The sequence below is a fragment of the Rhea americana genome, unplaced genomic scaffold (genome assembly GCF_003343005.1).
Source record: "Rhea americana isolate MKP2758 unplaced genomic scaffold, rheAme1 scaffold_495, whole genome shotgun sequence".
Taxonomy (NCBI): Eukaryota; Metazoa; Chordata; class Aves; order Rheiformes; family Rheidae; genus Rhea; species Rhea americana.
In genome coordinates this window covers 106,211-118,878 of record NW_028186640.1, presented here as the reverse complement: position 1 = coordinate 118,878, position 12,668 = coordinate 106,211, and the positions used below count along the sequence as shown (strand labels likewise).

At 47.6% G+C, this 12,668-nt stretch overlaps 1 protein-coding gene across 1 annotated transcript in view; it reads right to left on the bottom strand.

Moving 5' to 3' along the window:
* The window catches only part of AUP1 (AUP1 lipid droplet regulating VLDL assembly factor), a 14,889-nt gene extending 2,284 nt beyond the window's left edge, over window positions 1-12,605 (bottom strand). The window contains exons 1-11 of the mRNA XM_085317291.1: window positions 12,458-12,605; window positions 11,971-12,108; window positions 11,273-11,423; window positions 10,178-10,365; window positions 10,027-10,099; window positions 5,823-5,896; window positions 4,856-4,922; window positions 4,161-4,266; window positions 3,680-3,829; window positions 3,340-3,503; window positions 3,047-3,135 (exon numbers count right to left, since the gene is read on the bottom strand). Coding sequence (XP_085173417.1) covers window positions 3,047-3,135; window positions 3,340-3,503; window positions 3,680-3,829; window positions 4,161-4,266; window positions 4,856-4,922; window positions 5,823-5,896; window positions 10,027-10,099; window positions 10,178-10,365; window positions 11,273-11,423; window positions 11,971-12,108; window positions 12,458-12,507 — 1,250 coding nt within the window. The 5' untranslated portion in view covers window positions 12,508-12,605. The remainder of the gene's footprint in view (window positions 1-3,046; window positions 3,136-3,339; window positions 3,504-3,679; window positions 3,830-4,160; window positions 4,267-4,855; window positions 4,923-5,822; window positions 5,897-10,026; window positions 10,100-10,177; window positions 10,366-11,272; window positions 11,424-11,970; window positions 12,109-12,457) is intronic.
* Between the last annotated feature and the right edge of the window lie 63 nt (window positions 12,606-12,668).

The window sequence follows — 12,668 nt, the reverse complement described above, 5'->3', positions numbered from 1 at the left end:
GGGGCTGCCGCCGGCCCGCGCTGCGCCGTGCTTCTCGGCGAACCTCCTGCGGGAGCAAAGCGGGGTGAGGTGGGCCCCGGGGCGCCCGGCCACACACACCCTTCCCCAGGGTGGCCCAGCCACGAGCCCGGCTGGAGCCCCCCAAGCGGGGGAGCAGCRGTGATCCCCGGAGGAGCACCCGGCAGGCACAACCCCACGCGCAAAGATCTGCCCTGTCTCGGGAACAGGGACGGAGCTCAACGCGCGCGGGCCAAGGCCAGGCCTGTGCTGCAGCTGCTGACTTGAGCCCCTGCAATCGCAAGTGGCACCACGCTGTCGGCCCTCCCCACACCCGCTGCTCAGCCCACAGCGTACCTCCCAGTGCCCTCTGCCAATCCAGACACGCTGTCCAAGGGCAAAAGCTGCAACTACCACCTGGCATAACAGAGACTGGGAACCTAAGAGTCCAGAACTCTGCAGCAAGGGGGGAGTTGTTGGGATCATCTAACTTCTCTGAGAAAYCAGACCTGGTTGTGCATACCCTCAAAAAACACTTTGGAGGCTAAGCCTGATCAGCCCACAACAGGGATTACATGATACACTGACCACAGGACATGATGCTGCCCAGAAAGACACTGCTACCAGCTCTACCTGTTYGCTGCAGGCAGTGAGAAGTGGCAGACCCAGCTTGAAAAAATAAGGCAGTACAGGTGTAACTTTGATACYCAGCTACCTGCAAACCACAGCCCCACACAAGAGGAGTGAGATCGACACAGGGCACCCTGGGGCTGGGGCTGGCACAGAGAGATGGCGAAGGGAAATTTTCTCAGCTGAGGTCACCAATCGCAAACTGCATGAGTTTCTAGTAAAAGCCAAAGGGCTGATCAGAAAAGAGAAAACCTGACAAAGGGTTGGACCGTGGTTAAGTGGACTGCAGCAGCACTGCAGTTAACACAGGATGGAGGGTGGGACACTGGCCACAGGCAGGTCAGCACAGGTAAGATGATCATAAATTTCTCAGCTGCTTTTATGACTGCTGCAACGTTGCAGCTGGAGGCTGTAAGTCTCTTCTTTGTAATAAAGAAAGACCAGGAATAAAAATCACCTTTTCCAATTTCTCCCTGTCTTGTAGAAGTATAGAGACCACTACTCTAGCAACAGTCAGAAGAGCTTCAGAAAAGTGGCACAGAAATCAATGTACAGAGGAGCAACACAAACTAGGGGATAGCCATAAGAGAGGATTTCTACCACCTTCTCTTTGCCATTGAGCAAATCATGCCCAGCACAAGTCCTCAGCCACCTCTGTGCTCATGTGCCATCAGACAACTCTGAAGATAGAGTCTAACCTTCTCTATGCCATAGGACTGCTCTGAGATATAATCGCTCTAAATTGAAATGATCTTTCAGAAMAACAGATCTATCTAAATTCTTGGTGACTAAGAGCCATCTGCAGTCATCTAGGACTGGCCTTTTAGGAATGTGCACTTAGAATGCGCCCAACTTCARCTTCCAATCATGGAAGTTTCCTAGACTTTTGATAACAGAGAAAAACTGATGGAACACCAAACACTCACAGAACTTCAAAGGTTTAATAGACCCTGGTGTTCCCATAACCTTCTCTCGATACTCCTGGAGTGTTCTGGACAAAGCTCAGTGCTACACCAGATCTTGGCAACAGAYGGTTTCTCCCTGTGCAAAAAGTAGTGGCTCTTCTGGACACACAGGTCCTGCCAAAGAGACTGCCAGAGGGCAGAATTTCTCACCTTCTCCCAGTGCCTGTGACAAATCTGCCTTAGAAAGGAACACAGTACAGTGTGGTCACTGGCCAAGTTCAGTCAGATGAGCTGAACCTGCCCACTGCAGCCAGACGGAGATCAAAGTGTTCACGAAGATCTGAGCAGATTTTTGCAGAAGGGCACATCACGCCTCATGGTCCATCTCTACCATGACCATTCTGAAGGCTGGCAAAGCTACACCATGTACACGTTTGTGTACACAGGCCCTGGAAGATCAGCACACAGCTTGCCAGTAATTGTATTCATATGCTTATTACTGACTAGAATGAATACCCTGTCCAGCAGCAAGCAGGTCTTTTGTCAGCTTAGGCTGAAGCATCTTCCAAGGAGTCAGTCAGGCTCACCTGAAAGACACCTGGGCTCTGAGAAACCATCATTCTTGCTAGCAGCTTATTCCACTGATTAATCAATTTCCTTTTCAGAAACACCTATCCTGTTCCCTGTGTAAAGTCTCTCTGCCTACAATTTCCAACAGTTAGTTACTATTCTGCTTTTCTCTGACAGATTAAAGAGCCTTTCTATACCTGGTTCCTTCACCCATAAAGATAATTATATACAGTGAACCATCTCATTTACAGCAAGTTTAATAGACTTTACTTGCCCTCAAATTTATATTGAGGTTCCTCTCCAAACCTATTCTTAATTTTCAGAATCTTTTCCAAATAAAATCCAGACAGCAGAACTGGATACTCTTTCAAATATTTGTCTCATCAAAGCCATACACAGATGTCAAACTCACTCCCTGTTCTTTGTTAGCATTCTCCACTTACACAGAGAAAGATTAATTACACTACCACCGCTGCCAAACATCAAGCTTCTTTTTCAAAAGGAATATTGCATAGTATCAATACTAACTTAAAAGAAATCTATCTATAGTCCCACAATGACTTTTACTAGTCAAATCAGTAATATCAAAGAACAAAATCATGTTTTCTGATAAGCCCCATGGCCCAAAAGCTGCATTTCTGACAAACAGCTTCTATTCTACCTAGTCTCCAAAACCAGAAACTAAGTGACAAAAGAAGAGACAGAGCGTTTCCCAGGAATGATAAAGGGCTGCATGCTTGCRAGAAGTGAAAAGAAGACAAATATCTGTTGCCTCTTCTTCTAACCACAACTCACAGTCTTGGCCCCGCTGTCTTGTGCCAGAAGAGGAGGATGGGAGGAAACTAGGCAAAGCAAGGGCTGAGCCTTGCTTAGGGCATACCCTGATGGCTGCTGGAGGCAGGGTCTTGGGTCTTGGAGAGGATGAGGTGCAGGCAGACTCTTACCTCCTGGCATAGTCGTAGAGTGCTCGTTTCCGCTCCTGCAAGGACAGATGCCGCTCCACAGGGGACTTTGCAAATTGCTTTGTAGCTGGCTGGAAGGGAARGGACAAAAAAATAATCAGAAAACAGCCAAACAAAGCCAGGAGACCTCTGTATTGGCCCTGAAAGCACCCAGCATGCCAATTTAGCCTTCAGTTTAAAATTTTCAGTTCCTTGACATCATGGGTAGCCCTGAACACAGGCCACACTGGCTGCAAGCAATCAGAGCAGGGGAGACACCACAATCACCCAAGTACCTTGGAAGAAGGCACAGCTATGGAACCCTGGATGCCAGAAGCAGCTGCAGCCTGGGACGTAGACGGGACAGGCAGGTCTGAATTAACCTCCTTACTTTCAGGGAAGAAGGGCACTCTTCCCTCCAGCAAGTTGGCAATGGTGGTATCCACACAATTGGTCTGGGCTGTAGGACACAAAGGATCTGTTAAAGGGGGAGCTGCTGCTGTCAGGACACCCACACTCTTGCTGCCAACATGCTCCACAGTGCAGCAGAGACCAGGCTTCTGCTTTCAGTTATCCAAGTAGCTTAGCGTGAAAGGTGGTCCCGTGTCCCTGCTAATACCTCAGGCCTGTGCTTACCCAAGTCTGTCCTGATGACCTCCAGAGGCACATGAGGCAGCACCTCCTTGACCCGCTGAGCCATTGCTGTGATCCTCACATCCTCAGGAGCAAAGGACCCAGCACCAGTCAAGCTGGAAGGCATCCTGGGCCTGGCTGCCAGGGTTGGGGCTGCAASAGAAAAAACAAGAGGGCATATAAGAGTCACCTCAAAGTGCATCTCTGCTTTCTCTAGTTTGATCTGATGCACTAAGAAAGCAGGATCTCCTACACACCATCCTGTTCATGTTTGGGAGTGGTGGTCCTCTCCCTTCCAGCTAGCTACTCCCCACAGCCTAGGGCACACAGCCCAGAACCCTGGTCCCTAAGAGGATGTCTGGGTCAGGGGGACGTGTCTTTTCCTCTCCTTCCATGCCTGAGTGACCAAGAGCAGACAGCAGCCTCTCCAAGGGCAAAGCATAGGTGGTTGCTCCATAGTCAGGAAACTACCTAGGCCACATACCTGGGGCAAAGGGGAGAAGTGACGTGTGTCTCAGTCTCTTCATGTGTTCAGTTTTATCTGCTGCAGTGAGCCGTGTGGATACCACACCCAGCTCCATGGCTAAGAGCTACAGAAATGCAGACAAGAGAGTCACATGTACATGACACAACACATGCATGACCCAGGCATTCCCATCTTGTAGTGGAGTATATCAGATGTACAAGCCTGCTTGGAGCCACAGCAAGGGGAAAAGGGCTAGGAACTGATTTCTCCAGAGCCTCACTGACGCATTTCAGTGTTGCATGGAGCACAGAAAGGACCAGGAATACGCAGTATCATCCTGCTACAACAGGCTGACAGGGAGATGCAAGACCTTTGGCACAGGAGCTGTGAGATACCCAACACATAAGGGAAAGATGGACAAACAATCACTGTTCCATTTGTAGTGTTATGAAAGGTGGGTTCTTATTGAAAAAGGTTTGAACTAGATGGGGAGAGCCTTGAAACTGTCAGAAAAGATAAATGGGGAGTCGCAAATAGGCCACTGAAGAATTGAATAGTTTTAAGGGACAACAAATAAGGGCCAGAGTTCCCATCATACAAATACACCCATCCAGAAATGTCCTTTGCAACTCTGCTTACACCCCCCACTCTCCTCTGTGACCATCCCAAGTTGCAGTAGCCCTACACATCCCTCTCCCACACCATCCTCCTACCTCCTGAACTCGGAGCGCAAAATCTTCACTCAGTTCTTCAGCTCGTCTGGGGACAGACGGCATCCACCTGAATGGGGACAACAGCACTGGGCTGACTGCTTCGAGGGCTGCTGGAGGAGCCAGCCCCATCTGGGATCAACAGTGAAGTGGCACTATCCCCACCTCAGCTCTCCCTGCTCACCCCAAATCTCTTCCTAAAAGACAAGAGTCAAACCTCACCACTAGCTTGCAGAACTAGGGCCAAGGCATAGCTCAGAAGACAAAACTGGCTCATCTGATCTTTAATAGCACTCAAGGATAACATGCAAGTTCCCAAAAAGGCCCCAAATGAGAGGACATTGCCATCCACAGAAAAGAGATCAGCAAAACAGATCAGTAAAACTCAAGTCAGATATGGCCAGAGGAAAACTASAGCACAAAACTTTTCCTTGCCGAAATAGCCCAACCCCTACATCCACAGTGGAAAGAATGTGTCTAAGCCCCTTCCATTGCCTACAGACCCTTATTACACCAAAACTGCTCAGCCAATCTAGGCTTSCCAGGGCCTTAGGAAGGTGTCTGAACTATCTCTGCARTTCACAAAGGATTGCAGGGAAGAGACAGATGCYAGAGGACTGAGCTGCATGCAGGGARCCACCCATGGGATCTGAACAAACCTAGGGTGAATTACAASAGAGAGAGCAACTAGTATCAAAAATACCAGACAAACTTGAGACAAAAGCCTCATGAGACTCTTCTTCACCAGCTGAGGCAGGAACTATGAGCCCTCTCTACTTCAGAAGTTGGTTGAAAGCACCTGGYTTGGACCAAATAATGCTAACAAAGCCACACTAAGATACCACAATGCGGGTACATATCACCACATACCAAARAAAGTTATATTACAATGGAAGGGGGCAAAAATGTCAGTTCCTCTGCCCACCCTAACCCCTATCCCAAATGAAGGAGAGAGAGAGGGAGATAGTACCTTACTTGGTAAACTGTGAAGGGAACAAAGAAGGTCCAGAGAAGCTCCGTAATCCAGGAGGAGTCAGCCACACTCTAGGGAAGAAAGGACAGTAAGACTATGGCCCACATAGCAACAGTCAGTCAGGCCTCCATAAAGGAAAACAGGCAGACAGAACACAGCTAGGCCATAGCAATAATTGGTACACAGGCAKAGATGTAGGATATCAAGCAAGAGGGAATGACAAACCCAGAGCACAGCAAGGGCAGGCTTCAGGGTAGATTAATCTTCATTAGTTCCTCACCAGGCAGGGCAAGAGAGTCAAAGTTTTCACTACTTTAAGTTGCCTTTTCCTCCCACTGAGATAGCAAAATTTTCCTTCACAACTCCCCACATTTGCTATTAGCATGTGCCTTTAGAAAGAACTGAAAACCAGCCTTAGAACCTGTTAGGCTCCCTTAGCATCAAGAACAGTCCTTATTCCCCGGACCTCCCCAAAGTAATGAAGTTCCATGGACTCATGAAATCTTGCTTGCTGTTGTTGTGGGAACCAGAAACTCTTACTATAGATAATTCAGATTACATCTAGGCTGAACAGAACAGCTATTCTGATGGGAACAGCCTATGTAATGTCTGAACTCCCATAAGCTTTATTTCTTCATTTCCTAACAGGCTGCACCGTGAAATTTTAAATAATTCTTCTCTTTGAATGTAAAAGATTAAAACTGAGTCATGATTTACTACTTTCTTTCTATTTCTAAAGACTAGTAAATAACCTTTTCTCTGAGAAATATTATGATATCTGGCCAGAAGACAGTGGCTAAGCACTGGAATGTGGGCTCACAACATAGGGACTCTCCATTCTTCTTAATTGGACATGGCCCTGAGTAGCCTGATCAAACTCAAAAGTTAACCTGACTGAGCAAAAAACTGAATTAGAGACCTCCAGATATTCCTTCCAACCTACTTTTTCAATGATTGTAATGATTCTTCTATTGGATCATCATTGAATGGATAGCTCTTTCTAGGTTTTTTCTAATTGGTTACTTTTATTCTGCATGTGGCCAAACTTTGCACATGCTGGTGAGAACAGCATTTCAAGATCTAGATAGCAACGTAACTGCCTCAACTTGCTTTACAAGTGACTTCATCCTGGACCAAAGATGCATGGCTCCAAGATAGGGCTCACACCTGATTTATTCAAAGGTTTGGAAAAAGGCAATATAAATGAGAAAAGCCCGGAAACCACAGCTACCAAAGGTAACAAAGAATTCTCATGTCCTGGTTCTGAAAGAGATGGGAAGCCTAGGAGATCTAATGCCAAATGCCTTATAGTGATTCCAACAACCAGTCCTTAAAGTTACACTGATGCATGCCACAGAATGAACAAGAGTCCACAGAATCACTCAAAAATTTAGGTTGGAAACAACTTCTAGAGAAAGCAGATCTAGTTAATTAGGTCACTTGAGGCTGCGTCTACTTGATATATGAATATCTCTGAGGAGGGAAACCCCACAACTTCCTCAGGTCACTATCCCACTGTTTGTCCCCTATCTCATTTTTTTGCTTATACAAAATCAGAATTTCTTGCACTGCAATTTGTGACCATTGCASCCCATCATTTCACTGCATGCCTCCAAGAAGAGTCTGGCTCTATCTTCTCTGCAGCCTTCCATTAGGTGGTTGAAAACGGCAATAAGATCTGCCTTCACTTTCTCTTCTCCATATAAAATAAACTGAGTTCCTTCAGCCTCTCCTCACGTATCATGAACTCCAGCTCCTTGACCACCTCAATGACCTCCACTGGACTCTCTCCAGTTGCACTGGGGAGCCCCAAATTGGACACAGCACTTCAGCTACTGTCTCACAAGCACCATATAGAGGGGAAGAAACACTTCCCTTGGCCTGCTTGTTACCATCTAGCAAATATAATCCAGCAGCAGTTGACCTTCATCTCCGCAAGAGCGCACCGTGAGCTCCTGCTCACCTTGTCCATTAGGACACCCACCCCCAGGACCCTTTCCGCAAAACTGCTTTCTAACCTGTCAGTGCCCAGTCTGTTCTGTTCCACGGGGTTATTCCATTTCACATATCCAACCTTTTGCATTGCTTTTACTGAACTTCACAAGCTTCACAAAGTTGTATAAAGAGCTACCTCAGTGCCAAGTCTGCCTTTGCCTGGAAGCTGAACTGTTGAGCCATGCCCCAAGGATTGCAGGGAACAGTGTTCAATATACAGCACAGACTGGTGAGTCTGCTGCCCCGCTTCAAGGTTTCTGTCAACTGGCRTTGGAGAAAATTCCTTCCAAAACCCGAATTCGGTGGTTTGTTCAGCACAGCACCTGCTGCATAACAAACACATATCTAAGAAAGCTTTCTGTGAAGCACTGATTGACTATTTGCAATATTCCATCTCCAGTCCTGGGAAGGTTCTGATGATTTAAAATAACCTAAGAAATCCTCCATGATTTATTCAGCCAATTGTGCATGAAGGCCAAAACRTTCTGCCTGACTTCTGAAGGTGAAAGTCTGAGCCAGGAAGTGATTATAAATAAAAAGGTYTACACTTAGATGCATTCTGCTCTCTCCATCACTCATGAAGGAAAGGCTGCACTGAAAAACATAAAAATTTCCCTACAACTTGTTATATCACACCAGACTTCTCAGAGGAGCCAAAAACATATAAAGAATACATATTCATTATACAACAGGCCTCCCACTTCTCTGGAGGGATCATTCAGAAATTGAAAGTCCCTCACTATTAGGAAACTGCACCTTAATTCAAAACTGAACTTGTGTAGTGTCAAAACCTAATCTCAGCACTTGGAAAGACTGTTACGTGCTTTGTCAGAAAAAGTATGAATTCTTCACTCTTAAGCCTCTTCTCCAATATGCAAGTAGCTATCCACAGTGACCTCTCTGCCTTATCTCTGATAAGCTGCTTAAGCTGTGCAACTTCAAGTCTTATTCTCCWGATTCTGCATCATGCTTAGGGCCTCTTCGAGTTCTCTCTAATATTGCCACATTTTTCTTGGCAGTGGGGACACCAGAACTTCTCATACTTTCAACAGCAGTTTTCACCATCACAACACACACAGTTAACATCATGTCCTCACTGTAGCAGATTATTACTCTTGTTATGCCCCCACTGATGACCCTAGACTYGTAACAGCAATTCACTGGCAGTTCATCCCGAGGCTGTTACCAGTTTCTCATCAGTCTCTAAGAGGTAATTTCCTTCCTCCATACTCTCTGCATCAGCTTGCAGCCTTCGTTCTTGAATAGCCTCACAGTTGGGTGTGCTAATATGCATTTTTCTGGATTGAGACCATTTAACTAKGCAATTCAGATCACTATCAGTAATCCAGCTCAATGATTATTCATTAACTCAGACTTTACCAGCAAGGATCTTAATATTGTGGTCTACAACACTGATGAAAGTACTAAACAGTGCTAAACAAAGAACTAATTCCTAATATAATTTCACTTTAAAAACATCTGCTTGCTGAAGTTATAGTGTGGACAGTGATGTTTTGTGACCTGCTGGTAAGCAGCCTTAAACCTATCAAATGTGCCCTACCACCTTAGAAAGTTGCACCACAAAAAATCAGCTAAAATGCCAAATATAAAATGCAAACTTTTTTAAATCAGCCAGATCTATAAATCACACCRAGAAAAAAAAGAAACTCAGTAAAATCACATTCTGTCAATGAGCYGTAAACAATTTAACTGATTTAACAGTGTGTGTATTCTTACAATGAACTTTGCCACTTTTCTGAATCTGCTGTTGCATCACATTAAATATCCGTACTTGGGGGACATGAGTTCAAGTATCTAACCTAGAAAGTCTTACATAACTTTTGACACATCAATCTCCAAGGCAACTGGAATTGCTCTTTCAAAACCCTTTAAAAGAAGAGATGAGACAATAGATGATGCAATAGACAAGAGATGATTCTAGTAAGTTTATCAAAATTGCCAGAAGCTGTGAAACAGAAATTGTAACTGAAAGAATATTGATTTAGTCTGCTGAAATTCCATAGGAAATGCACTTGAAAAAAGAAGAGTAGTAACACTGGGAAGTTAGACCTTGTGATAACAGGAAAAAAGTTCAGCCTGCAACAGCTATAGGCTTCAAAGCAGAAGCAAAATTACTCCTGTTACCAAGACCCTTACATACTGCATGCTTCCAGAATTTCTCTTTCCTCTAAGCTCCCAGACTTACCACAGTGATCAAAGGTCTCTGAACTTGCAGGGCAACTGGCTGTACCATATCCACGAYTGAGAATGGCCAAGAGCTGAAAAGGAGGAATTCAACAATGAATGAATGAAAGCTAAGAAGACAGCCCCACCTTAGGAATACCCATTTCCAGTACCTGAAGCGGAGCAAACCAGCTCGACCATTAGTGGCAGCCTCCTCTGGGAACAGCAGCAGCGGTGGGTTTCCTCTGTGAGAGGARTATGCCTTCAGGGAATCCACCAGCTCTGCTCGGCTTCCTGTTACTCCCAGCTCCATGAACCCCCGTGACCAGCAGATGAAGCCAGGGGCACCATTCAATGCAGGCTGCAAGAAAAAACAAGAGCAAGTAGAGATGCCTTCTTGTCCTTCCTTCAAGTCTTCCTTTTCTGATGACAGTGAAAGAAAAAGTGCCTGCTTATCACCAAAAACTCCTCTGGGGGCTCAGGAAATAACCTAAATGCTAAAAATTCTAGTAGCACAGAACCTGTTACYTTCAGGCTTCAGTAACTGCTCAGATCCCAAATCCCTTGAAATTTGATTCCTGACCTTCAGTTCAGATTGTACCCTGTCTGGCTGAGAAACAGACTTCCCCCTGTGTTACAACAATATTCCCCAAGTCCTCTCTAACAGTTTCTGATGTGCTTGGTAAGGGATACATTAGTTCCAAGATTTGCTTTTCTCTAAATAAGGACCAAACCTACTGCCCTTCAGGATACTGTATCAAGTAACATCCAGAAATATTTGGGGTCAGCTGATTGAAGAATTCCATACATACGGAATTTCATTAAAGCTACAGGAAAAGTTACGCAATCACCAACACAGCATAACAACCCCAGGACTACTGCCCAGCCATGCAGCTTCACTTGCTGCTTCCTACGGAAGYGTAGCCAGCTGCCCACACCCAGCACTGTGGGAAACCCCACAACCAACCCTGTTTCTGATATGACCTATTAGAAGGCCAGAAAAAAAATACACAGATGCTAGAATTTGCCTGCTCTCTTTTAACAAATTCAATCTCTACCAGAACCCTTATCTTCTGTTCCTCACCACTCTGTTTCAGTTTCTCAGAGAACCTAAGAGCATGACACTGAACTACAGAARAAAGCTCAGGCTTATGCAATGAAATGAAGAGGCTCAAGGCAAGAARTAAATTCTGAAAGAGGCCTTTGCGCAACTCTGTGTGAAAAGAAACTTCCAGCCCCACCATGTCCCAGCTCCAAGATTAACTCACCGTATTACAYGAGGTCAGAAGGTTGATGACATTGTGATCAAAGTGTGTCACGTGGTTGGCAATATACACCCTCACACTGACATCACGAAGCCGGGGATCACTTTGCCGCACAAATAAGCCCAGCACAGAGCACATTACACGTACAATAAATCTGAGGGGGGAAAAGGGAGGTTTCCTCAGGTACTGCAGTGTGAGCCACACTGGCATTAAATATCCAACAAACAAACAAACAAAGACCTAGGAATTCAAGTGAATTAAAGAAGAACATGGTCCTACAAAGTTGGAATGAGTTCACAGATGTCTGGGGCAGGAACTATTAGGGGGCTGCAGCTGGGTGCTGAAGGCTGCCTGCAGAGCCATAGCTGCAATATGAAATACAGGGCAGCAACTCCTACAGAGACTCTCTCAGCAGGCTGTCCAGCTGATCCAAGTGTTCATCAGTCCTTGAGCATTCAAGAGCTAATTACCAGCTTTAGCCTTGGCAAAGAAGGCATCTTCATGAGTCCTGGGGACAAAAAGTCCTACAGAGCAGCTCCCTGTGAATCTCTGCACAAACCAAGCCTCTAGAGCTCACARCCCCAGGGTGGCTAGGGCAGCCTGCCAGACCCAGGCAGCTCCACAACAGCATCTGCACACCACATCCCAAAGCTGGGCTGCAGCGAGAGATCCATGCCCTGGGGCGAGCTGGGCGCACACACCTTCGCAGCACACTGTCAGGCAGGGCACAGCTGACCAGGAAGACGTGGACGCCAATGAAGAGGCGCAGGACGAGCAGGCAGAGCCCCACGGGCGCGTAGAGCAGCAGGGCCAGAAGCAGGAACCCATCAGTTGGGAACCTGCAGGGCCAAAGAGCAACGCACGCAGCTGGAACACGCGGCAGGGATGTGCGGAACCGTCGGTCGCCCCAGGCGCTGGGGCCGCCGGAGCCCCCGCGGCGCCTCCCGCAGACACCCCGGCCCACCCCGTGCCTCCCCCGCGGGAACCCCCCRCCCCATGGGCCCCCCTGCGGGACACCCGATCTGCCCCAAGGGCTGCGCACAGGACACCGCCTCGCCGAGGCCCCCGAGCTCCCCCGGCGGCCCCCGCCTTCTGCTCGCCTGGGGGACACCTCGGCCCGTGAAGCCGCCGGGCCTCCTCCGGGGCGCCGCGGCCCGCCCGAAACCGCGCGCGGGCAGCGGCTCTCACCGGTGCGAGTCGAAGAGCCGCTCGGGACCCGGGGCCGGAGAAGGCTCCATCCCCGCGCGGACTCGGCGCCTCAGCGGCACCCGCCACCCGCCGCCATCTTCCCCGCGACCGCCCGCCCGCCCGCGCGGGGCAGCCTGGGAGGCGGCGGCGGCGGCGGCGGCCTCCCGGCGTGCACTGCGCCTCCCGGCGTGCACTGCGCCTCCCGGCGTGC